Consider the following 25,595-nt stretch of genomic DNA (forward strand, 5'->3'; position numbering starts at 1 on the left):
TTAAATCGTTTCATTTTAGACTACATCATTTTATTTAATAGGCCTATCACGTCATTTGGAAGCAGATATCGTCATTTTGTTTTGTTCTTTGAATCATTTAATTTCATACTAAGTCATTTCATTTAATACCACGTCATTTGGAATCAGAATTCATTATTTCATTTTTGGGGTTCAATCGTTTCATTTCATGTTACATCATTTCATATCACACAACATCATTTGGAATCTGAATTCATCATTCCATTTGTTGGGTTAAATCATTTCATTTCATACTACATCATTTAATTTAATACCATGTCATTTGGAAACAAAATTCATCATTCGGTTTTGTTCGTTAAATCATTTCATGTGACATCACATCATTTGGAATCTAGACTGATCATTTCATTTTCTTGGTTAAGTCATTCGAGTTCGTGCTACATCATTTGATTAACGTAATTTTGGTGGTGACGGCTGCCCATAAAGAAGTTTAAGTCAGTTTAAGATTGTTATACGTGTTTTAATGCCGGCAACAGCTCTGCTCTACAGTCTGTTTCATTTGTTGATCATAAACTTATATTAGCCAGCATGAAAAAGACGAATTTGACTCTATTGGTTATATGGTAAGGTGTCGAAAAAGAAAATTGCTTTCCATAGATTTCGGCCCAGTGTTCAGTCGAGTTCAACTGAAAGCAGTATATATACCTCTATATCAATCGATTATAAAATAGAGGGTTTCAAATCCTTAGACCGAATGCATTGAATTCGCTCGATTGATCGATGTACTATTACAGTGGCATGGATTCAAATTACACATTCGGATGTTTAATAGAGTTCACTTGACGAGTAAACGGATATATTGGGTGTATATGCATTTAATATTCATAGCTAACCAGTTTAATGTAAAAAGTTCCTTACAGGTATATAACTTCCCTAGAGATAAACTGCCCAAAACAGTAAACGAACCGTCACTTCAGTTCTCAAAATAAGTAGTACTGGCGCATAAATGAAAGCTTCAGGAATGAACAAGATGTAACAGAATAAATCAAAGGAATTTTTTATTGTGCCAAGATCTCAGCCTATGTTGTAAGTCTCTCTCTCTCTCTCTCACACACACACACACACTGTTTGTCAGCAACAGCATTATCGGAGTACAACACGTTATTATTTCCAAATACTGTACCTTGGTAATAGTTTGTACACGGGAAAAAGAAAGAGATTATCAAACAAAAATCTCGTTGTGGGAATAATATAAGTATTTTTTTAGATGTGTGTGATTTAGATTTTTAACGTAGCTTTACCAATTTTTAAATCGTATCGCTTCGATTACATTAACCATTAGTGTACCAGATAAATATATGCTAGCGCAATAGTGTCTTAAAAAGGTAAGCTCTGTATAAGCATTACATTATGTGTCATCTTAAAGTTTTCAACAAAAGCAGAAGTTTATGTTAGTTTAAGATTTTTATACGCGTTTCAATGCAGGCAACAGCAGTAGTGAATGGGGAGCTCTACTCTACAGTTTGTTTCTTTTGTTGATCATAAACTTATATTAGCCAGCATGAAAAAGACGAATTTGACACTATTGGTTATATGCAGGTAAGGTGTCGAAAAAGAAAATTGCTTTCCATAGATTTCGGTCCAGTGTTCAGTCGAGTTCAACTGAAAGCATTATATATATATCCCTATATCAATCGATTATAAAATAGAGAGTTTCAAATCCTTAGACCGAATGCATTAAATTCGCTCGATTCATCGATGTAATATTGCAGTGGCATGGATTCAAATTACTCATTCGGATGTTTTATAGAGTAAGAGGATAAATCAAAGATTCTTTTTTATTGTGCCAAGATCTCAGCCTCTGTTGTAAGTCGCTCTCTCTCTCTCTCCCTCTGTCTGTCTGTCTGTCTCTCTCTCACACACACACGCACTGTTTGTCAGCAACAGCATTATTGGAGTACAACACATTGTTTCCAAACACTGTACATTGGTGATAGTTTGTACACGGGGAAACGAAAGAGATTATCTAACAAAAATCTTGTTGTGGGGATAATATTAGTGTGTGTGTGTGTGTGTGATTTGGATTTTTAACCTAGCTTTACCAATCTTTCAGTCATATCGCTACGATGTCATGCAGTTTGGCAGTTTATAGTGATGTCTAGCACTGGGGCATTATGTCGCAGATATGTAAACCCAGTCACATTATCCTGACAACAGGCCGACCAGTCCTAACACTAACCTTTTAATGATGAGCGCCTAGCGAGGCAGCTGTCAGTACCATTTTTTTAAAGTCTGGTAGGATTCTGCCGGGGTTCGTACCCGCGAACTCTCGAGTCTGTGGTGGAAGCTCTAACCACTATTCCACTGGAGCGGTTTATTATTTAGATGACCGACGAGAACTACTTATCATGCACGCGCCAAGCACTAAAAATGACAGATGGTTAGGCACACTCGTGAAGAAAATATCCCTTGTTGAAGCAATATGTAAAAAATAATTAAAGTATATAGCCACAGTAGTTCATGGAACAGGGCGTCGTAATTAAATGTAGGATGGTTCAACACCATCCGAGGCCAACTCAGGTTGACTGCTTTGATGTGCCCTTGGGAAATGCAATTAGCTCGGCATGATAAAGCAAATATTGTGTTGAATATACCTAACACCAACAGAACGAGCAGTGTCAAGGTTCAAAGTCAATTTTTGAGGCTTTTGCCGCGGTAAACAATTGTTACTTTCGTGTTTGTTTAATGCTCGTACTTTTTTGCGTTGAGGATTCTCTGTTCGATGATTCGACGCTGTAGTCTTTAATTTTGTGGAGCATATCTTTATATTCAAGGTTTAAAGGTCCTTGTAGATCGTGTTGATGTTCGGCTTTATGTTTCCTGATGCCGTTTGTGAGTTATTCGACTTTTTTGAATTTGGAATGAATGTATTTGAAAACTGCTATCTCAAAATGAAAAATAAAGACATAAATAATAAATAGGATGTAGATTTAAATTGAACGTTGTTTTATAGACAGCAAAACAAAACCCCACAAAACAACATTTATCCATCCATTGCCAGTTTTATTTTGTTTTTCTTTTAGCCTTTAAAGAAATTCATAGATGAAAACGAAGCATTGTAGCCCCCCCCCCCCACTTCAAAGTAATATTATATGCATGGATACCCTGAAGACGATTTTGAAGCAACATATCGTTAGACTCGAAAGCCGGATGTGGTGGTCCTGGGTTCGAACCCCGGCCTAGTCATACCAAAGACTTATAACAAAATGATGCTAACAGCTGCCTCACTAGGCGCTCACCATTAATATGTCAGTGTTGGGACTAGTCGGTCTGGTGTCAGGATAATGTGACTGGGTGGGACATGATGCTACATGTCTGTGGCATAATGCCCCAGTGCTAGACATCTCTATAAACTATCATACTGCAGACATCGTAGAGATATGACTGAAAAGCTGTTAAAGCTACGTTAAAATTCCAAATCTCTCTCTCTCTCTCACACACACACACTCGAAAGCTATGAGCTTTGATAGGAACCAATCGCAAATCTTAACGTAATACTAATTCAATCTGTCTTCAGGAAGCATCCAGTGCTATCTAAACGTTGAAGCAGGTCTATCCACCCATTTTGTTTATAGCAGGAATAAGTACTTTTGAGTCCTTAAAGGTAACTAATTTTTTTCATATTTTTTCCTTCCAGGTGTTTGTCTACTGTCATATCACGTTGAATGCACCAGTTCTCGTCTTCAAGCTGTTTGTCGGTCTATTTTACAACACTAAAGAAATCCATATTGTATAACACTGAAGAAGTCCAGATCATCTGGACCCAGGAATAATTGCCATTGGTTGAGTATCAAACATCAGGAGCTAACAAAGCTACTAATTTGGATGAAACTTAAATAATGTTCACAGGATGTGTCTCAGTTAGTTTGATAAGAGGTTCTTGGCAACGCAACGAATTGTCAGCCATTCTTTAAGTCTGGTGAAATATATGCTTTAATGAAAGAAATTATACACTCGTGATACAATTTTAAGCAGGATTCACAGTTGCCTGATAAGCATAAATGCTACTTCAGCAATAGTAACCGTTAAAGTTATGTCCATACTGTATCAACCTTCCTCATTCAACTTTTTGACAGCCACCACAAACACGACCTTGGAGTGACTTGATTGTTCCGAATTTTGTTGTAGAAAGCCCCAAAATGGAGACACCACGTTACGCGTTTAAAGAGGACTTTCTAAACTGCTCCTTGTGTTCTAAACACTACAAACATCCACGGATGTTGCCATGCCTCCACTCTTTCTGTGAAAGTTGTTTGGTTGATTACATAACTAAGGGAGGGTTTGCCACGGACTCTTCCAAGTCAGGCGTCAAAGGATTTCCGTGTCCATGCTGCAGAAAATTCGCAGCAACCCCCTCGTTGGCTAAAACTAGACCAACAAAATGGGCTGAGGAATTTTCAGAGAATGAGTTACTTTTAGACTTGGGCAGTATTTATACCCTGAAGTCGGGCACTCGTCAATGCGACCCTTGTAGTAGGAACAAAATATCATCACAGGTTCATTCGTACTGCAAGAATTGTCGAGATGCACTGTGCGAGACCTGCATGAAGACACACAGGGGCATGAAGCTGTGCCAGGACCACGTTGTTCTCGGCAAATCTGAGTATCTGGCAAATATCGACAACCTTAAGCTGGAAGAAGAGACATGCAGTCGTCATACCAATAAAACTCTTGAGCAATACTGCAACAATCACAAGAAGCTTTGCTGTCCAAACTGTGTTGCTGAGGAGCATCGAAAATGTGATGACGTCATTCCTTTAGCAGAAGCCGCCAAAAAGTGCCGCAGTTCGAAAGAAATTTCAACTTTGCGAAACGCTTTAAGTAAATATATAGTTCATTTAAATTTGGTTCTAAAAAACAGAAATACCCAGAAGAAAGACTTGGAAGCTAAGAAGACAAAGGTGCTGAGTGATTTTAGGGCCCTGAAGTTCCGGATCACTGATCATCTGGATAGGCTTGAGAAAGAACTTGAAGGAAAGATGAACCAGACAAACGAGAAAGAGGGTAAACGACTGCGTGAGGAGATTGACCGGTCCCAGGAAATCACGTCTGCTGTGGACAATTGTGGGGATCTGTTAGAGGTGACTGACCACCACGGATCAGACTCCCAGCTCCTCAACGTCCTTGACAAGATCGGAGTGGAGTGTGAGTACTACGAGGAACACATTGCCATATTGTGCTCGCGACTCAGGAACGTGGACTACAGCCTCACACTCGACAAGACACTGGAACAGTTCCAGACAAAGGTCAACACTTTTGGTCGTCTGGAAGTGCGATCCTTACCATCAGGGCTGCCACCGTCGCCTAAAGTAGTTCAAAGCTCTGCCCCTAAGAGTAAGATCGTGCAGCCAAAGTTTACTCTGAGTGTTAAGGAGGCGACGGAGTTAGACGAAATAGATGGTCGTCACGATGATTCAAGTGACTGCTGGTTCACGGGGGCCGAATTCTTGCCAGACGGTCGCATATTACTGGCTGATAGGACGAACAAAAAACTCAAGCTTTATTCCAGTGACCTACAGCTTATTACTGACCTCACCTTGTCCTCAAAACCATGGGACGTGACCACAATGCCAAACAACGAGGTTGCTGTCAGTTTACCATCGGAGAAAACAATTCAGATCGTACATGTAATGAGCGTATCAATGTCAACATCAAGAGCTATTGCCACGGACGACCAATGCTATGGAATCCATTACGTAGATGGAAAGATTCTAGCAGTGTCTTATGATGGTGATCCTCCACATCTGAAGATACTGTCCACGGACGGAGAGGAACTGGCAATTATTGCCACGGACGACGATGGATTTATCTTATTCTCTAAACCAATCTACGTGACCGCTACATTGGACGGTTCCCAAATCTATGTCTCCGATGAGCGTCTCGGGTGCCTTGTGTGCCTTAAGAACAATGGAGACCATAACTTCACGTACTCCGCAATGGATCTAGGGCACGCAGCGGGTGTTACACTGGACAAAGAAGGAAACATTTATGTGTGCGGAAACACGTCTAACAGTGTCCACGTTGTATCACCCCTGGGCGATCGCGTAAAGGTTCTGGTAACAGACGGAATTTCCTATCCCAGGGCCATAACGTTTGAGCCAAAGGAGAAAAAACTACTTATTACTCAGGGTGATAAAGATGTGGTAAAGATTTATAGCCTTGCCTGATAGAACGGCTGCATTTATTTTTATCCATGTTCCTAAATTAACATATTTTCAGATAGTGTCCCCAAATACTTATGATAATATTTATAACTATTGATGTATTCAGCTGTATCCACATTATGTGAGAATGTATATCTCAAATGGAACCCATTTTAAAAACATGGCCAAGAAAAAAAGTAAAATGTATGCCTGTAGATGAGCATGTTTACTGTGATTGGAGAGATTGCAGCCGTAATTTATAAGCCAAGATTTATGAGAAATACTTAAATCATAAAACTGGATCTGGCCAGGGAAACTAGTACTACCCTATAATGAGACAGAGAATGGGAGATGCTTAAAGAAAGTGAAATTGTTTGTTCATAACAAATGTTTCAATCTTCAACGCGAGTTTGGCTCTTAAATGTTACGATTTTGTGTCCCAGACACCGTTCAATATTTTAAAATGTATGTCTTATTATAATTTTTTAAATTATATTTATGACTGAGAGTTCATTATAATACATGTATATACAGTCTCATACAATAATAAAGCACCCAATTTTTAACATTTGGCATTATGTAAGTTTATTAGTAGTGCATTTCAAATTTTATTTGATCTTCACTTTATCTTATCTTTTACTGGTGTGTAACATGCAATTTGAAGAAAAAGATGACAAAGAAAACTATGAAATTTATGTTTTATTTGTAGATATATGAAACGATAAATATAAAGTCTGCATTTTTCTGGTAGTTTTAGTTAAACATACAGATAATGCACATTTCTGGAACTGTTAACTCCATAGTGTAATTTTAAAAACTGCATGCTATACGACAAGATGCATAAATACAACTGTTTAATGCATACTGACTGGTTGCTTCATCTGTCCCTTCTTTTTTTTCTGATTGTAACCTCTACCAAACATCACAGCCAGTTTAAGATCACCAATGCAAGAAGAGTTTTTGCAACGTAACTTGAATTCTACTAAATAAACTCTATCGAACCTCACATATGTGCACATGACTTGTCTTGAAGACATAAGGCCTAATGGTTTTGAGTGTGTATGTGTAAAGATAAAAGTCACAGTGAGGCAAAGAATTGAAACATTATGCTATTTCAGCGACATATAGCTTTTTGAACATTTTCTTATATATATATATATATATATATATATATACCCAACAGGAAGTTTTATATATATATATATATATATATATATATATATATATATATATATATATATATTTATTTATTTATTTGGATGTTGCAAGTGACCTTCTGTGGGCTTGGAGATGTAGAATAGGCCTGGTATGCTCTCCATATGTAGAATACAACTAATGGAGGCAGGAAATGTGGTGGCACAGTGGTGTTCTGCTGGAATCATGACCTAAGTGGTAAAGGGCATGGGATTAAATTCTATCATCTGATCAGCCATGTTCGGCAATGCTTTGTGTCCTTAGACATGACACTTTAGAGAAACTGTCTTGATACCAAATAAGACACCTTTGTTGTTGTGATTAAAAACATGAAACCAAAACACTGCTAGTGAGTGTCTTTGAACAATGGCTGAAAGTAAGATAAGATTAGCTAAAGATACTGTTAAAATCAATTTAATTCTTTTTATCCAAAGACATGCAGAAGCAAAATCAAGAATGTGTTCAAAAGCGGCAATATGAAGAACTCATTTTTTGTACAAGCATATCAATTTTTGTTGTAACAGCAGTAGCTTAATCTCTGTTTTATTGTGAAGCTTAGCCAGGGCTGATCATTACCATACAAATTTATTAGTGAAACCACATGGATTTATTAGTGAAACTACATGGATTTATTAATGAAACCACATGGATTTATTAGTGAAACCACATGGATTTATTAGTGAAATCAAAGATTTATTAGTGAAACCACATGGATTTATTAGTGAAACTACATGGATTTATTAATGATACCACATGGATTTATTAGTGAAACCACATGGATTTATTAGTGAAATCAAAGATTTATTAGTGAAACCACATGGATTTATTAGTGAAACTACATGGATTTATTAATGATACCACATGGATTTATTAGTGAAATCAAAGATTTATTAGTGAAACCACATGGATTTATTAGTGAAACCACATGGATTTATTAGTGAAACCATATGGATTTATTAGTTAAAGCACATGGATTTATTAGTGAAATCACATGCATTAATTAGTGAAACCAAGTGTATTTATTAATGAAATCACATGGATTTATTAGTGAAACCATGTTGATTTATTAGTGAAACCACACAGTTTTATTGGTGAAACCATATCAATTTTTAGAGAAATCACATGGACTTATTAGTGAAACCACATGGATTTAGCAGTGAAGCAACATACATTTATTAGTAAAATCACATGAATTCATTTGTGAAATGTTTCAAGTAAAGTCATATTTGAACTGTGATGAAGCTTGATGGTGCATAACTCTAATTATCTTATAAAAGTGTTTAGAGATATAACCTGGAGATTAGAAGGATAATATCAAAACATACAAAAGGTTCTACAAGACAGTGTATGTATCTGTCTACCAAGACACCGAATTTATGTCTACCAAGACACTGTATGTATCTGTCTACCAAGACACTGTATGTATCTGTCTACAAGTTGGATCATATTGCAAACAACATAGACCCTGACCTGCCATCACATCATGCATCAGCAGATCAGGATCAATGTTTATTGTTCTACTGATTACTTCAAACTTTTTTTTACTAAGACCTGCCAGTGTATTATGTGATGGTAGAGCTGGGTCTTTATAGTGTTATGTATATTTAATTTAATTGTTTGTCTGCTAGTTTTCAATTTTTTTAAATTTATTCCATTACATGCTATTGTACTGTAACATTGTTTACTGGACTTGACCATGTCCAGAACTGAGTTCAGTTCTGTTTGACCTGATTGACTTTTATTATTATTTCATTTATGTAAACATGTTGATTTGGGTCAGGGTTTTGGAGAAACCAAAGGGAATTTTATAGGCTATTACATTTTTAAAAAAACAAGGCTCATTAAATCATGCTAGAAAGTTATTTTACACTAAGTAACGGTTGTTTTTAGCAAATGCTAATTTGTGACCTGAGGTCAAACAGAGAACTATATTATCTTGAGACTGTCAGAATTTAGTCAGTCGTGCTTTAACACCTAGCACTTTAAGTTGTGTTATGTTGTGACCAGTTCGGGCTGAATTTTATTTTCTTCAAATTACTGAATTCAAGTGAGTATTTTCTCTGGAAATACAAAAGTGTTCTGATATAATTCTTGGACAAAAACATTCACTGGAATTTATATGGAATTCAAAACTGGAATAATATTTTCTGTGATTCAACAAGAGACTGTTGACACATCAGTACAATGCTGACTATTACAGATGTCATCACCTTCCATCTTGAATTTCACGTGGATTTTAACTGAGATTCACTTAGAACTTTTCATTGATTGGACTTGTTTTCTTTTTAATTCTGGGATTATTTTTGGATTTAATTCGTAAAACTAAGTTCTTTTTTCTCATTTTTCACTTTGTATTCTAGGGAAATTAATTATTTGTTGAATTTTTACACAGCTTGTCTTCACTCTTTTTTGTTACTTATTTAAGAGCATAGACTTGTAACAACAGTTTGTAGTCAGACTTATACGTGAATATATATGGTAAATGTAAAAGCTTTTATAAAAGACAGCAAAAGTGTGTTGCAAAATTTACTCAGAAAAAAGACTGGCAATGTTTTTTAAAATATTTTTATTATGTTAAGTTGGCTTTGCAAGTCTTGAAATAATTTCTTCATGCTGAGGGAATTCTGCAGTGAGCTTAATCCTGTCAGCGGGAAACCAATCCTGGTATTCAAATCCTGGCATAACAACAGCACTGTAAAGGCAGTATGGTGTCATATTGACAAGCTCGGCACTGTACCAAGTATCATGTGGAACTGTAACCTGGTAGACATAACTCGGGTCCAATAAAACATTTCCTAATGTGTGTGACATAAGGCTGCCATCTTTCTGGATCATGTTAATCTGCAAGGTTTGTTGTATGCATGTAAATGTATAAAATAATCTAAATCAGATATTTTTGTAAAATAATCTCAATGTACATTTAATTTATCCATTTTACTTTTCAAATTATTAGAACACATATAAAACATAATTACATATGTACCACTATTAACAGAAGAAAGCCATGACAAATGGAGAGACAGGAAGATTATTAAAACTGAGTAAAACACACACTTCTTTGAAAGAACATCCATTGTCACAAGCTACATGCTAAAGCTGCTCGTTTTTCACTCATAGCTGCCTGTGACAAGATGTCCTCATTTCTCATAAATATGTATAAACAAATATACATCACCAACACCACAATGAAACAAATTTGAACACGTCAACATTAGTGCCCTTTTACTGATTGATAAGTAATGTGTTTAGAAGAGAAACTTTGATTAGGTCTCTTACAAACAGAATGTCCTGATCTGTGACAGCATCTGATGCATTGGAATGCCTTCAGAAAGGCATCAACAAGCAAGTAATGGATTTTATTGCATACTGTATCAACATGTAAATAATTGTATCCACAACTCAATAATGGATTTTATTGCATATTGTACCTAGAAAATAATGGATTTTATTGCACATTTTACCTAGAAAATAATGGATTTTATTGCATACTGTATCAACATGCAAATAATGGATTTTGCTGCATACTGTACCTAGTAAATAATGGGTTCTATTGCATCCAGTAAATAATGGACTTTTTTGCATATTGTATCCAGTAAATAGATCATCTGCTGCTGTTGCAAGCACAAGTGGACAAGAATTAAATTTTCCAGGGAAGTGACTGTATTATGATTCAAATACACTTGAAAATGCTGATGTGGAAAAAGTGGAACATCACATAAAATTTCTTAAATTTACTTTTGGATTTGGAAAAAGTGCATTTCTCTTTTATAAATAAAATAAAATAAAATAAAATAAAATAAAATAAAATAAAATAAAATAAAATAAAATGAGTTCAACACTACCACAATGCCTTTATTAATAATAAAGTAACAGTAACAAGACTAAAAAAGATAAATATACATTTAAGTCAAATTTTTGCTTCCTGGACTTCTGAGATAAATTGTGACAAAAAAAGAGCTGATAACTTTTTTTCACATTTTATATATTTGCTAATTCATTCATTGCACTTTCAGTATTGTCTAGTCTAGCAAAATTCATTTTCCCAATTTTAATAGCTGCTGAAGAATGTGTACCTTAGACATTCAGGTTGATTATTTTAGAACAAGGGAGCAGTCATTTTAGTTAGCTCTGTGCTTAGATCATTTACAATTTCCACAAGTTCAATATTCAATGAAAGTAACATAGTACATGAAAGTAACATTGAGCTATACCAACATTCTCTCCATTGTGCATGTTGCAAATGTAAACAACTTATCTTACACAAACCACTCTCTCAGAAGTTCATAATATATGCAGAGTGTCCCCAAAAGGCAAATATAGGCCTTATAACACAGAGTGATCTCCCCTTGACATGCAGCTGGCAAGACAAAACCCATAAAAGTCACTTCTACATCATACAAGCTAGATGCACCACCAAAATGCATCAAAATATCTGAATGATTCCTGAGCCATGCCAGTTAATGGTAGTCTACATGTAATAGTGATGCCAAATTTGACCTGAACAAAAATAAAATATTTCATCATCAAATCACCTACCAAATGTCATCCAAATGTGTGCAAGGGTTGTAGAACCACACTAATTATATGCAACATTCACTGCTAAGATACGAAGTCACTGTTAAAGGCCATTACTCATTACAAAGTAACTGATGATTCAAAATACTTAAAGGCTCATCTAAGTCTATGAGAGAGAGAGAGAGAGAGAGAGAGAGAGAGAGAGAGAGAGAGAGAGAGAGAAAGAGCAATAGAATATAACAAATTACCAATCTAAGTCTATGAGAGAGAGAGAGATAGAGAGAGAGAGAAAGAGAGAGCAATAGAATATAACAAATTACCCATCTAAGTCTACGAGAGAGAGACAGAGAGAGAGCAACAGAATATAACAAATTACCCATCTAAGTCTACGAGAGAGAGAGAGAGAGAGAGAGAGAGAGAGAGAGAGAGAGAGAGAGCAATAGAATATAACAAATTACCCATCTAAGTCTACGAGAGAGAGAGAGAGAGCAATAGAATATAACAAATTACCCATCTAAGTCTACGAGAGAGAGAGAGAGAGAGAGAGAGAGAGAGAGAGCAATATAACAAATTACCCATCTAAGTCTACGAGAGAGAGAGAGAGAGAGAGAGAGCAATAGAATATAACAAATTACCCATCTAAGTCTACGAGAGAGAGAGAGAGAGAGAGAGAGAGCAATAGAATATAACAAATTACCCATCTAAGTCTACGAGAGAGAGAGAGAGCAATAGAATATAACAAATTACCCATCTAAGTCTACGAGAGAGAGAGAGAGAGAGAGAGAGAGAGAGAGAGAGAGAGAGAGAGCAATAGAATATAACAAATTACCTATCATAAAATTGTATGAATCAGAAAAATTTAAATTTATCTGATTATGTCTGAAACATAGAACTTTGACTGCAGTCTGTGTATGTGCATGGGTCTAGAATGCAATACAAAGTCCATAAAGATGTCAGCCAGTCTCTATACAATGAATTTTCGTCAGTTAATGAGAAGGTTTAACTTGACATGATTAATGACTGAAAGAAAATATAAGATGTATTAAATGAAACTACATCATAATGCACATCCAGGTTAAGGAGTTAAAAGTGGAATTTATGGCCCTATACTGGACAACTGTTATGGTCCCACACTAGCCAACATTTATGGTCCCGTACCAGCCAACATTTATGGTCCCACACTGGCCACCCTTTATTGCACCACACAGGTCAACTTTTACAGCCTCAAGCTGGCCAACATGTATGGCCTCACACTAGCCAACCTTTATGGCCCCATGCAGGCCAACCTTTACAGCCCCATGCTTGCCAATATTTATGGCCTACACTGGCCAACCTTTAGGCCTAATGCTGGCTTACCTTTATGACCTCATGCTGGCCAACCTTTATGGCCACACAATTGCCAACTTTTATGGCCTCACGAAAACCAACCTTTACAGCCTCATGCTGGTCAACCTCTACAGCCACACACTGGCCAACCTTTATGGGCAACAAATTTGCCAACCTTTATGCCCCCCCCCCCCCCCAATAGCCAGGTTTTATGGACCTGCACTTGCCAAGCTTTATGGCCCATACTGGCCAACACACTTTATTATCGCCCCTGTAATGGATTCTGGAGACTTGTTTTGAGCAAATCTAATCTTCATCGCTTTCCAATTGAAGTTCTGTCTTGTTCAGTTATTGATATCAATTCAGTAACCATGTTGAACATATTCAAAATAAATGACATTCTACAGCGTAGGCATATTTATCTGATGGAGAAGGAGGTAATCAATATACTGTATTGATGGAGGTCACTGATCAGTGTAAATGTAAGCTCTTCTATATGTAAGAACATATTTTTATCATTTAAAAATCTTTTTCTCCTGAAGAAAAGCCAAAATCCAAAGATCATTTTGAATGCTTACCCGTAATGGTCCCCCAGCATGCCAGAAGAAGATTTCATCCGAGAGATGGCGGTGCCAGGATACAAAGCTGGGACTGACAAGCAGGTAGTGAATACTGGTACCTGTGGCTCTTACACCATCATGTCTGCCAATAATAATAATGATACATACATATATATATATATATATATATATATATATATATATATATATATATATATATATATAATAATAATTATAATAATTATCTATATAATGAAGGGACAATCTTGATATAAAGCATATTTTGTACCAGAATATTTAAATGCTAAATAAATCATTGAAGCAGGAAATTATGAAAATTGTCCAAAAAAAATGTCTCAAAAGGAGGTGGGTGGGTGGCAACAAGTGTAGGATTGCATATTGTGGAATAAGGCATCTTCAGAGAAAGTATACTATATTATAAAATGCAAAAAGAAAAGAAAACTTAACACTGATAAAAAAAAAACATTTTAGAGTGAGATTTAATAATAATAATAATAATAATAATAATAACAATGATAATAATATTTGAAGTTGCCCATGATCCTTTTTAGAACCAATTTAATAGCTAGATGAACCTAAATTCAGATGTCACCTGCTCCAAACTGGTGATTTTCCATAGGTGGCTACACATACATACACACACACACACACACACATATATATAATAAGTGACCCTGCTATAGCCTGGAATATGGGAGTCCATAAAGCCTGACCATGATATGGATGAACCATGTTATAACCAGGTCAGTCAACTGAAGAAAATGATGCATGTACCAAACAATAAAAGTAATAAAAGCAGGCTAAAAAATGTGATCAATATCTTACATTTCCATCCATCTACAAGCACACTTTAGGTTTGGACTTCTGTTGCTGTTGGTGGATTATCTTCAGGCTTTTATCTTCTTCCATTTAACGCTTTAATTTTATGTGTCCTGTTATCCATACTAAATGTCCAAAATTAACACTTTTACACGTATTAGTTTGAATTATTACAGGAAGAATAACTGTCAGTCAACAATGGGGGCATTTTTGTAGGGAATGGATGACATCATTCACTGGTCAACTGATTGCATCTAACAACAAAAGCCATGCCATTCCAGCATGTTGGTGGCTTTTGTTTTTCGGTGTTTCATCCATCATTTCCCCATAACTTTAATGAGTTTTAGCTTGGCAAATTACTTTTATGATCAGCAATGTAATTAAATTAATTGATTTATAAATTCGTGAGAATCTTTTATCAACCACCACATCATTTGTTGCTTGGTTGTTTATGCAGTTTAAAGAACAAACATATGTTGGATATTGTTTTAACAATGATTGTATACAGAATTCATTGACCGCACTGGTGGCCTAGTGGTTGGAGTGTTCACCTCAAATGAGGGAGGCTGCGGGTTTAAAAACCCTGGCCGAGTCATAAGAAAGACTTGTAACAATGGCACTAACAGCTACCTCACTTGGTGCTCAGCATTAAGAGGTTAGTGTTAGGACTGGTTGGACTGATTTTAGGATAATGTGAATGGGTGAGACATGATGCTACATGTCTGCAGCATGATGCCCCAGTGCTAGACATCACTATAAAACTGTCATGCTGCAGACACTGTAGCAATATGATGGAAAAATTGTTAAAGCTGTATTTAAAATCCAAATCACACATGCACACAACAGAATGCATTGAAGACAGACAAAAAGTGGCTTCATTGTTCATGGGTCAGTAATAATAAGACTGAGTTGACAACTTTCAGCAATAAACTAAGATGAGAGTTATCAAAACGCCCAGCCATTGGTTCAGACACTCATATTTCCAATATTTATTTTGGCACAAAACTTATTTAAGAAATTAGATAAATTTTAATATTATAGGAGCCATGCCACAATTGTTTTATATTCAAATTCATATGTGATGATAATAAACTTTTTACACATTATTTTGCATACTTTTAAGAAGATTTTTTTTCAATGTACAAGAAAAGTATGGGTGTTTGAAATTTCAGAAGCCATGCCATGTTCATCTTATATTCAAATTCATACATGATCTCTTCCCCAAATGATAATGAACTTTTTGCACATTATTGCGCATACTTATAAGACAAAACAATTTTGTTTAAGAGAAAAATACATGTACTATCTATGAAATTTTGGGAGACAGAACACACAACTGTGTTATATCTGAATTTGTGTTATAATGAATCAGAATAGTGTTATAGCATTTACACACACACACACACACACACACACACACACACACACATATATATATATATATATATATATATATATATATATATATATATATATATATATATATATATATATATATAGTGTGTGCAGTATTTAGCTAAAACTGAATTACATGTCACTTATTCATGTAAATTGTGTTAAACAATATTTACTTATAGTAAATCATTATGTTTATCAATAATTATTTATTAAAATTGAAGTATATGGTAAATTATTTGTTTAAAAATTTATTTATTTAACATATTAACTAGTTTTTAATTATTTATCAATTTCATTTATAATTAATTATTTATTAATCATAATTAATTTATACAGTATTAAAAATTGGTCAATAAATTGTTATTTATTCTGTTGTTTAGTAATTAAATTAACTAAAAATAAAAAAAGAGTTAATGCTAAAAACATTTATGCGACAAATATGATGAAGGTTCCAGATTTATAAAAATTGACAAATTCATGGCCTAAAAAATATGATTAATCATTATGTATATCATGGCAATAAAGTTGTAGTTTATATCTGACTACAATATTTAATGTTCATAATGGTGAAGCTACTAACAGCAAATGTTCAAATACATATGCACCATGAGAAACAGTTACAATTTTAAAAAATCACGTTGTTGTTGTTGTTGTTGTAGGGTTTAACGCCATTTTTCAGCACACGATAGGCTATACATGGCGACCAGTATTAATGGTGGAGGAAGAACCCGGGAAATAACCGGAAAGAACCACCGACCCTCGAGAAGCTACTGGCAAGCTTTCTCACATACCCACATTGGCCGAATCCGAGACTCGAACCCACGTAGACAGAGGTGAGATGGCAGTGATCCGAACGAAGAGCGCTTTAGACCACTCAGCCACTTAGGGCCCCCCCCCAAAAAAAATCACGTAAGAAAGGATGGGAAATGTGAAGCAGCAAGAGTACAGTATAAACAAAATGAAATATTGTAATATCAAACAAATTGTGTACTTTTATGGTATAACATAATCTCTGAATGGTCACGTCATTGCAGATAGGATCATGTTAAAATGTAGAATAATTAAATAATTAATTGGCCCAAGTTGACTAATTGACTTTAATGATTTACAATTAGTTGTCCCAATATCATGGTGATAGATTGGCTCCCTACTGTTATTTCAAGGAAAGGACACTCAACATAATACATACTTAGCTCAAATAATGTATGTATGTATGTATGTATGTATGTATGTATGTATGTATGTATGTATGTGTGTGTGTGTGTGTGTGTATGCATGTATGTATGCATGTATGTATGTATGGAATTGGAATTATTTACATCCGATTGTAATGATTTAAATGGATTATCATGTTCTCTCTCACTTAGAACACATGTAGATAATTTATAAGATCAAAATGAAATGGGTATGTATGTATGTATGTATGTATGTATGTATCTATGTATGTCTGTATGTGTATGTATGTATGTGTATGTATGTGTGTATGCATGTATATCTAAGTAAGTATGTATGTATGTATATGTAAGTATGTATGTATATATGTATGTATATGTATGTATGTATATATGTATGTATATATATGCATGTATGTATGTATGTATATGTATGTATGTATATATGTATGTATATATATGCATGTATGTATGTATGTATATGTATGTATGTATATATGTACGTATATATATATAGGGTATATATGTATGTATATATACATGTATGTATGTATGTATGTATATGTATGTATGTATGTGTGTGTGTATGTATGTATGGAATTGGAATTATTTACATTCGATTGTAATGATTTAAATGGATTATCATGTTATCTCTCACTTAGAACACATGTAGATAATTTATAAGATCAAAATGAAATGGGTATGCATGTATGTATGTATGTATTTGTGTGTGTATGTATGTATGTATATGTATGCATGTATGTATATGTAATTATGTATGTATATGTATGTATGTATGTGTGTATGTAGATATGCATGTATGTATATGTATGTATGTGTGTATATATGCATGCATGTATGTATGTATATGTATGTATGTATGTATGTATATATATGTATGTATGTATATATATACATGTATGTATGTATGTATGTATGTATATATACATGTATGTATTTATGTCTATGTATGCATGCAAGTATGTATGTATGTATGTATGTATGTATGTATGTATGTATGTATGTATTGTGCTCAGTATGTCCCTATAAAATTAAATGGCACATCACAAATCTAGTATCATACTGTAGGACAGTCAGGTCAACCTGTAAACTTCGGCAGTATGGAGTCTGATTTGAGACAAGTGTGACTGAACTGAGTTTGCATGTGAACAAGTTCTCTCAGTGCCATATCATGTCTAGAATTGCATGTGGACAAGTTCTCTCAGTGCCATATTATGTCTAATTTGCATGTGGACAAGTATGTATGTATGTATGTATGTATGTATGTATTGTGCTCAGTATGTCCCTATAAAATTAAATGGCACATCACAAATCTAGTATCATACTGTAGGACAGTCAGGTCAACCTGTAAACTTCGGCAGTATGGAGTCTGATTTGAGACAAGTGTGACTGAACTGAGTTTGCATGTGAACAAGTTCTCTCAGTGCCATATCATGTCTAGAATTGCATGTGGACAAGTTCTCTCAGTGCCATATTATGTCTAATTTGCATGTGGACAAGTTCTCTCAGTGCCTTATCATGTCTAGAATTGCAAGTGGACAAGTTCTCTCAGTGCCATATTATGTCTAAAATTGCATGTGGACAAGTTGTCTCAGTGCCTTATCATGTCTAGAATTGCAAGTGGACAAGTTCTCTCAGTGCCTTATCATGTCTAGAATTGCAAGTGGACAAGTTCTTTCAGTGCCATATCATGTCTAGAATTGGATGTGGACAAGTTGTCTCAGTACCTTATCATGTCAAGAATTGCATGTGGACAAGTTGTCTCAGTGCCTTATCATGTCTAGAATTGCAAGTGGACAAGTTCTCTCAGTGCCGTATCATGTCTAGAATTGCATGTGGACAAGTTCTCTCAGTGCCTTATCATGTCTAGAATTGCATGTGGACAAGTTCTCTCAGTCCCATATCATGTCTAGAATTGCAAGTGGACAAGTTCTCTCAGTGCCTTATCATGTTATAATTGCAAGTGGCCAAGATCTCTAAGTGCCATATGTTTAGAATTGCATGTGGACAAGTTGTCTCAGTGCCTTATCATGCCTAGAATTGCATGTGGACAAGTTCTCTCAGTGCCTTATCATGTCTAGAATTGCAAGTGGACAAGTTCTCTCAGTGCCATATCATGTCTAGAATTGCATGCTGTACAAGTTCTCTCAGTGCCATATCATGTCTAGAATTGCATGTGGACAAGTTCTCTCAGTGCCTTATCATGTCTAGAATTGCATGTGGACAAGTTGTCTCAGTGCCTTATCATATCTAGAATTGCAAGTGGACAAGTTCTCTCAGTGTCACATCATGTGTAGAATTGCATGTGGACAAGTTCTCTCAGTGCCAAATCATGTGCAGGCATGTGGACAAGTTCTCTCAGTGCCTTATTATGTCTAGAACTGCATGTGGACAAGTTGTCTCAGTGCCTTATCATGTCTAGAATTGCATGTGGACAAGTTGTCTCAGTGTCTTATCATGTCTAGAATTGCATGTGGACAAGTTGTCTCAGTGCCTTATCATGTCTAGAATTGCAAGTGGACAAGTTCTCTCAGTGTCATATCCTGTCTAGAATTGCATGTAGACAAGTTGTCTCAGTGCCTTATCATGTCTAGAATTGCATGTGGACAAGTTGTCTCAGTGCCATATCATGTCTAGAATTGCATGTGGACAAGTTCTCTCAGTGCCATATCACGTGTAGAATTGCATGTGGACAAGTTCTCTCAGTGCCTTATCATGTCTAGAATTGCATGCAGACAAGTTATCTCAGTGCCTTATCATGTCTAGAATTGCATGTGGACAAGTTCTCTCAGTGATATATCATGTCTAGAATTGCAAGTGGACAAGTTCTCTCAGTGCCTTATCATGTTATAATTGCAAGTGGCCAAGATCTCTCAGTGCCATATGTCTAGAATTACATGTGGACAAGTTGTCTCAGTGCCTTATCATGTCTAGAATTGCAAGTGGACAAGTTCTCTCAGTGCCTTATCATGTCAAGAATTGCATGTGGACAAGTCCTCTCAGTGGCTTATTATGTCTAGAATTGCATGTGGACAAGTTGTCTCAGTGCCTTATCATGTCTAGAATTGCAAGTGGACAAGTTCTCTCAGTGTCATATCATGTGTAGAATTGCATGTGGACAAGTTCTCTCAGTGCCATATCATGTGTAGGCATGTGGACAAGTTCTCTCAGTGCCTTATCATGTCTAGAATTGCATGTGGACAAGTTGTCTCAGTGCCTTATCATGTCTAGAATTGCATGTGGACAAGTTGTCTCAGTGCCTTATCATGTGTAGAATTGCATGTGGACAAGTTCTCTCAGTGCCTTATCATGTCTAGAATTGCAAGCGGACAAGTTCTCTCAGTGTCATATACTGTCTAGAATTGCATGTGGACAGGTTGTCTCAGTGCCTTATCATATCTAGAATTGCATGTGGACAAGTTGTCTCAGTGCCTTATCATGTCTAGAATTGCATGTGGACAAGTTGTCTCAGTGCCTTATCATGTCTAGAATTGCATGTGGACAAGTTATCTCAGTGCCATATCATATCTAGAATTGCATGTGGACAAGTTCTCTCAGTGCCTTATCATGTCTAGAATTGCATGTGGACAAGTTATTTCAGTGCCTTATCATGTCTAGAATTACATGTGGACAAGTCTCAGTGCCTTATCATGTCTAGAATTGCATGTGGACAAGTTCTCTCAGTGCCTTATCATGTCTAGAATTGCAAGTGGACAAGTTCTCTCAGTGTCACATCCTGTCTAGAATTGCATGTGGACAAGTTCTCTCAGTGCCTTATCATGTCTAGAATTGCATGTGGACAAGTTCTCTCAGTGCCATATCATGTCTAGAATTGCATGTGGACAAGTTGTCTCAGTGCCTTGTCATGTCTAGAATTGCATGTGGACAAGTTGTCTCAGTGCCTTGTCATGTCTAGGATTGCATGTGGACAAGTTGTCTCAGTGCCTTGTCATGTCTAGAATTGCATGTGGACAAGTTCTCTCAGTGCCATATCATGTGTAGAATTGCATGTGGACAAGTTCTCTCAGTGCCTTATCATGTCTAGAATTGCATGCAGACAAGTTCTCTCAGTGCCTTATCATGTCTAGAATTGCATGTGGACAAGTTCTCTCAGTGATATATCATGTCTAGAATTGCAAGTGGACAAGTTCTCTGAGTGCCTTATCATGTCATAATTGCAAGTGGCCAAGATCTCTCAGTGCCATATGTCTAGAATTGCATGTGGACAAGTTGTCTCAGTGCCTTATCATGTCTAGAATTGCAAGTGGACAAGTTCTCTCAGTGCCTTATCATGTCAAGAATTGCATGTGGACAAGTTCTCTCAGTGGCTTATCATGTCTAGAATTGCATGTGGACAAGTTGTCTCAGTGCCTTATCATGTGTGAAATTGCAAGTGGACAAGTTCTCTCAGTGTCATATCATGTGTAGAATTGCATGTGGACAAGTTCTCTCAGTGCCTTATCATGTCTAGAATTGCAAGTGGACAAGTTCTCTGTGTCATATCATGTGTAGAATTGCATGTGGACAAGTTCTCTTAGTGCCATATCATGTGTAGGCATGTGGACAAGTTCTCTCAGTGCCTTATCATGTCTAGAATTGCATGTGGACAAGTTCTCTCAGTGCCTTATCATGTCTAGAATTGCAAGTGGACAAGTTCTCTCAGTGTCATATCCTGTCTAGAATTGCATGTGGACAAGTCCTCTCAGTGCCTTATCATGTCTAGAAGTGCATGTGGACAAGTTCTGTCAGTGCCATATCATGTCTAGAATTGCATGTGGACAAGTTCTCTCAGTGCCTTATCATGTCTAGAATTGCATGTGGACAAGTTCTCTCAGTGCCTTATCATGTCTAGGATTGCATGTGGACAAGTTCTCTCAGTGCCATATCATATCTAGAATTGCATGTGGACAAGTTGTCTCAGTGCCTTATCATGTCTAGAATTGCAAGTGGACAAGTTCTCTCAGTGCCTTATCATGTCTAGAATTGCAAGTGGACAAGTTGTCTCAGTGCCTTATCATGTCTAGAATTGCATGTGGACAAGTTCTCTCAGTGCCTTATCATGTCTAGAATTGCATGTGGACAAGTTCTCTCAGTGCCATATCATGTCTAGAATACTGACTGCAGCAAAAAGTTTTATTCCATCGCAAATAGCTTGCCATGCAGATCTACTATGAAAACAGCATAGTTTGCAGCATAGTTCTGCACACTGCTGAACCAGTTCCTCTTATCCAAGTACATTTCCTTTTACATTTAATATCAAACATCAAGTTGGGTTTGATAGTCATATCAAAGTGCATAGTGGATCCAGGAATAATTTTGCAACTTGCATGAACTAGTGTTCAAATTTACTCAAACAGGTTGATCTCACAACTGTGTTTAGTTTATGTTATTTGATAATGTTAATTTATAAATCTTATTTAATTACTGCTCCAGTGGCCTAAGTGGTTAGAGGATGTGCCTCAGAAGTTGGAGGTTGCAGGTTCAAACCGTGGTGGAGTTATACCAAAGACATAAAAATGGAAGTTATTGTTAGGACTGGTTGGCCTGGTGTCATGATAATCTGAATGGGTGTTACATGATGACAAATGTCTGCAACAGGATGTCACAGTGCTAGACATCACTATAAAAACTGCCACACTGAAGGCATCATAGCAGTTTGACTGAAAAATTGTTAAAGCTATATTATAAATCCAAATCACACACACACACACACACACTTTTTTATTTCTTGAAGGTGTGTAATTATTAATCTGTTCACAACATAGACATGTAATGCAATTATCTCCCCATAACCTAGTATGGTTTCTGCTTATACTAGTCTCATGATGCATTAGCAAACACAAAATATGCTTCCTCTTGTAAAACAAGATGAAACCAGGTCTCAATTTTCATTAAATCATTTATATGTTGATATAATTTACTGCTGTTCAGACTTATTCTCAAACAAATGATGGTAGAAATAAAACAGAATTAACCAAAAAATTTATAAATCTATATTTTGTAATTTGTAAAGGCCACGACAAGTTAAAGGTACAGCATAGCAAATCTGAAATTGTTTGACATATTACTTGGATATTAAAATGCTACCCACTACATCATGAGAATGCACACCCAAGTACACCTGTACTGAGTAACATGTTAATTTTCTGCTTGATAAAACAAAATCAATCACTATTTGCATTATGCAATGTTGTCACATAGACTGAACCACATATTACACTGCTTTTCACTTCCTTCTAATTTTAATTTTAGTCCCAGATGCCAGAATGTAGCAATTTTGTATTGAACTTAAGTTCAGGGATTTTTCATTATAGCTGATGAAACACTTTCATTAAAAATATAGATGTGATTTTATTTTATTCCCTGTGTAGGATAACTATAGCATTTTATAATGGGAGGCTTATTAACACAATAGGGGCCCTGAGTGGCCGAGTGGTCTAAAGCGCTCTTCGTTACAGATTACTGCCATCTCACCTCTGTCTGCGGCGGTTCGAGTCTAAGATTCAGCCAATGTGGGCATGTGAGAAAGCTTGCCAGTAGCTTCTTGTGGGTCTGTGTTTCTTTCCGGGGTTTTCCGGGTTCTTCCTCCACCATTAATACTGGCCGCCATGTGTACCCTATCATGCTGAAAAATGGCGTTAAACCCCACAACAACAACAACATTAACACAATAACCCCTAGTGACGAGTTAACATGGCAGGATGTAGTAGCCTACTGTTGAGCTCTGTAGCATCATGGTCATGCATGATACACTAAAGTGGGTGGTATTATAGAAAGGTAGACAGATGTAGCTCTATAATGATACCAAATAATCTGGAATTTCTAGTTGCACTACAAAAACCTCATGTTTTGGACCCAATTTTTTCTACCCAAAATTGTCCCATGGTCGGGATCTGATTTTGTGTCTGGATTTTAGACTTTTTGGTCTCAGATCTAAGGCAAAAAAGTATGAACTGCAAACAGACAGGTGAACCTTTACAAAAAGTAGGATAAGATGGTCATTTGGAATAAAGAGTGGTCTAAATACAAAAATAATGGCTCCGTTTAGCAAAAAGAACTCCAACTTTTACCCTTCTGCTTATGTGCAAGCCAAATAGCCAAAGAAAAATGATGTTTCTAACACAACTAGGCAGTATGTTATCGAAAAATCACCTGGGATTTGGTGTTTTCAGATCTATTCAGAAATGGCTTTCAAAATGTGTTTCCTACTCGAATTTCAGGTGAAAACGACAACAAAACCCCAGGGGTTAATGTGTTAAATATTAAGTAAATAAATAATTAATATTACTAAACTTTTTTAATATTTTTCTCTTTCTCTTAACACTTTTCTCATATTATAATAACTCTTACTGTCACTTAAATTCCATCTTCTATATAGATATATATATAATTAGAATTGTTACTTGAATATATATTTTTATGAACTGCATTTTTTAATGTTTTTCCAGTGTTTGTGTTGTAATCAATATGGTTTTGAAACACGTTTGTATTTTTAAGGTGCTGCTGTTTTACCTATGTCTCTGTTAGCATTTGATCTTTTTTGGCTAATGTTAGAAACACAGAGCATCTGTATATTTTATTGTGGAGAGAGGGCTTGATCATTGCAAAAGACTTTTTTAAGCTTTCCTTTTCTGCTCGCACCGGTGGGCTAAGTGGTTAGAGTGTCTGCCTTGGATGTTGAAGAAGGTCGCAAGTTTGAGCCACAACTGAGTCATACCAAAGACTTACTAAAATAGTACTAGCAACTACCTCGCATGGCACTCAGCTTTAAGATGTTAGTGTTAGGTGTGGTTGGCACAGTGTCAAGATAATGTGACTGGGTGGGACATAATGCTATGTCTGCAGCAAGATGCACCAGTCCTATACATCACAATAAACTAACACACTGCAGACATCGTAGCGATATGCCTGAAAAAGCGTGAAAGCTAAGTTAAAAATCCAAATCACACACACCTTTTCTGCTTTGCAAAACCCAACCACATACACCACCGTGAGCCAGTGAGGTTTTTCTTGAAAGAGCAGTTTACGTTGCTCATGTGTCAACTGAAATCGAATTTTCACCTAGGTTGATTGAAATATATGCTAAAGCTAAATAATTAGAACAATATATAGCTTTACCCACGAGGTCAGATCACGTTAAAATAGCCGTTTCAGCAAAAACTGGTGGGCGCCAGTATTTCACATGGTAATCATGATCATGTACATAAATTAAGATTGGGCTCAACAGTACTTTGTATCATCCAAGAATTTCACATTTCGGTCTCCCTTCCATAGTTCAATAAAGGCACCTCCCTCAGGATGTGGCTGCAAATTCAGTGATTCCTTCAGGCGCTCTATTTCATGCTCTGCCATATTGTTTACGTAGGAGGGGGAGTGTGCGGTTAAAA

The 25,595-nt window shown here is 36.1% G+C and overlaps 2 protein-coding genes across 3 annotated transcripts; one reads left to right on the forward strand and one right to left on the reverse strand.

The window, feature by feature from the left end:
* Positions 1-800: 800 nt before the first annotated feature.
* LOC149794509 (uncharacterized) lies at positions 801-9,778 on the forward strand. 2 transcript variants are annotated; one of them, XM_089968756.1, is made up of 2 exons: positions 801-1,065; positions 3,677-9,778. In XM_089968756.1, the coding sequence occupies exon 2, from the start codon at positions 4,179-4,181 to the stop codon at positions 6,204-6,206; it is 2,028 nt and encodes a 675-aa protein (XP_089824882.1). In that variant the 5' UTR covers positions 801-1,065; positions 3,677-4,178; the 3' UTR covers positions 6,207-9,778. The 2 variants fall into 2 exon arrangements, with proteins under 2 accessions (XP_089824882.1, XP_089824883.1); XM_089968757.1 differs by lacking the exon at positions 801-1,065 and adding an exon at positions 1,719-1,845.
* Positions 9,779-9,925: 147 nt separating this feature from the next.
* Positions 9,926-25,595, reverse strand: LOC149794510 (uncharacterized). The gene is made up of 3 exons (XM_089968765.1): positions 25,439-25,595; positions 13,796-13,919; positions 9,926-10,217 (listed from the first exon to the last, which is right to left on the reverse strand). The coding sequence occupies exons 1-3, from the start codon at positions 25,558-25,560 to the stop codon at positions 9,951-9,953; spliced, it is 513 nt and encodes a 170-aa protein (XP_089824891.1). The 5' UTR covers positions 25,561-25,595; the 3' UTR covers positions 9,926-9,950.

This window comes from Sinohyriopsis cumingii, chromosome 8, assembly GCF_028554795.1.
Source record: "Sinohyriopsis cumingii isolate HCF-2022 chromosome 8, ASM2855479v2, whole genome shotgun sequence".
Classification (NCBI taxonomy): Eukaryota; Metazoa; Mollusca; class Bivalvia; order Unionida; family Unionidae; genus Sinohyriopsis; species Sinohyriopsis cumingii.

What these genes read in the sequence shown, in the direction of transcription:
- LOC149794509 (XM_089968756.1), top strand. Translation starts at nt 4,179, where the DNA reads ATGGAGACACCACGTTACGCGTTTAAAGAGGACTTTCTAAACTGCTCC.
- LOC149794510 (XM_089968765.1), bottom strand. Translation starts at nt 25,560, where the DNA reads ATGGCAGAGCATGAAATAGAGCGCCTGAAGGAATCACTGAATTTGCAG. An exon ending in AAATTCTTGGATGATACAAA is followed by an intron (nt 13,920 to 25,438) that starts GTACTGTTGAGC and finishes TATTATTGGCAG; the next exon opens with ACATGATGGTGTAAGAGCCA. An exon ending in ATGCTGGGGGACCATTACGG is followed by an intron (nt 10,218 to 13,795) that starts GTAAGCATTCAA and finishes CAAACCTTGCAG; the next exon opens with ATTAACATGATCCAGAAAGA.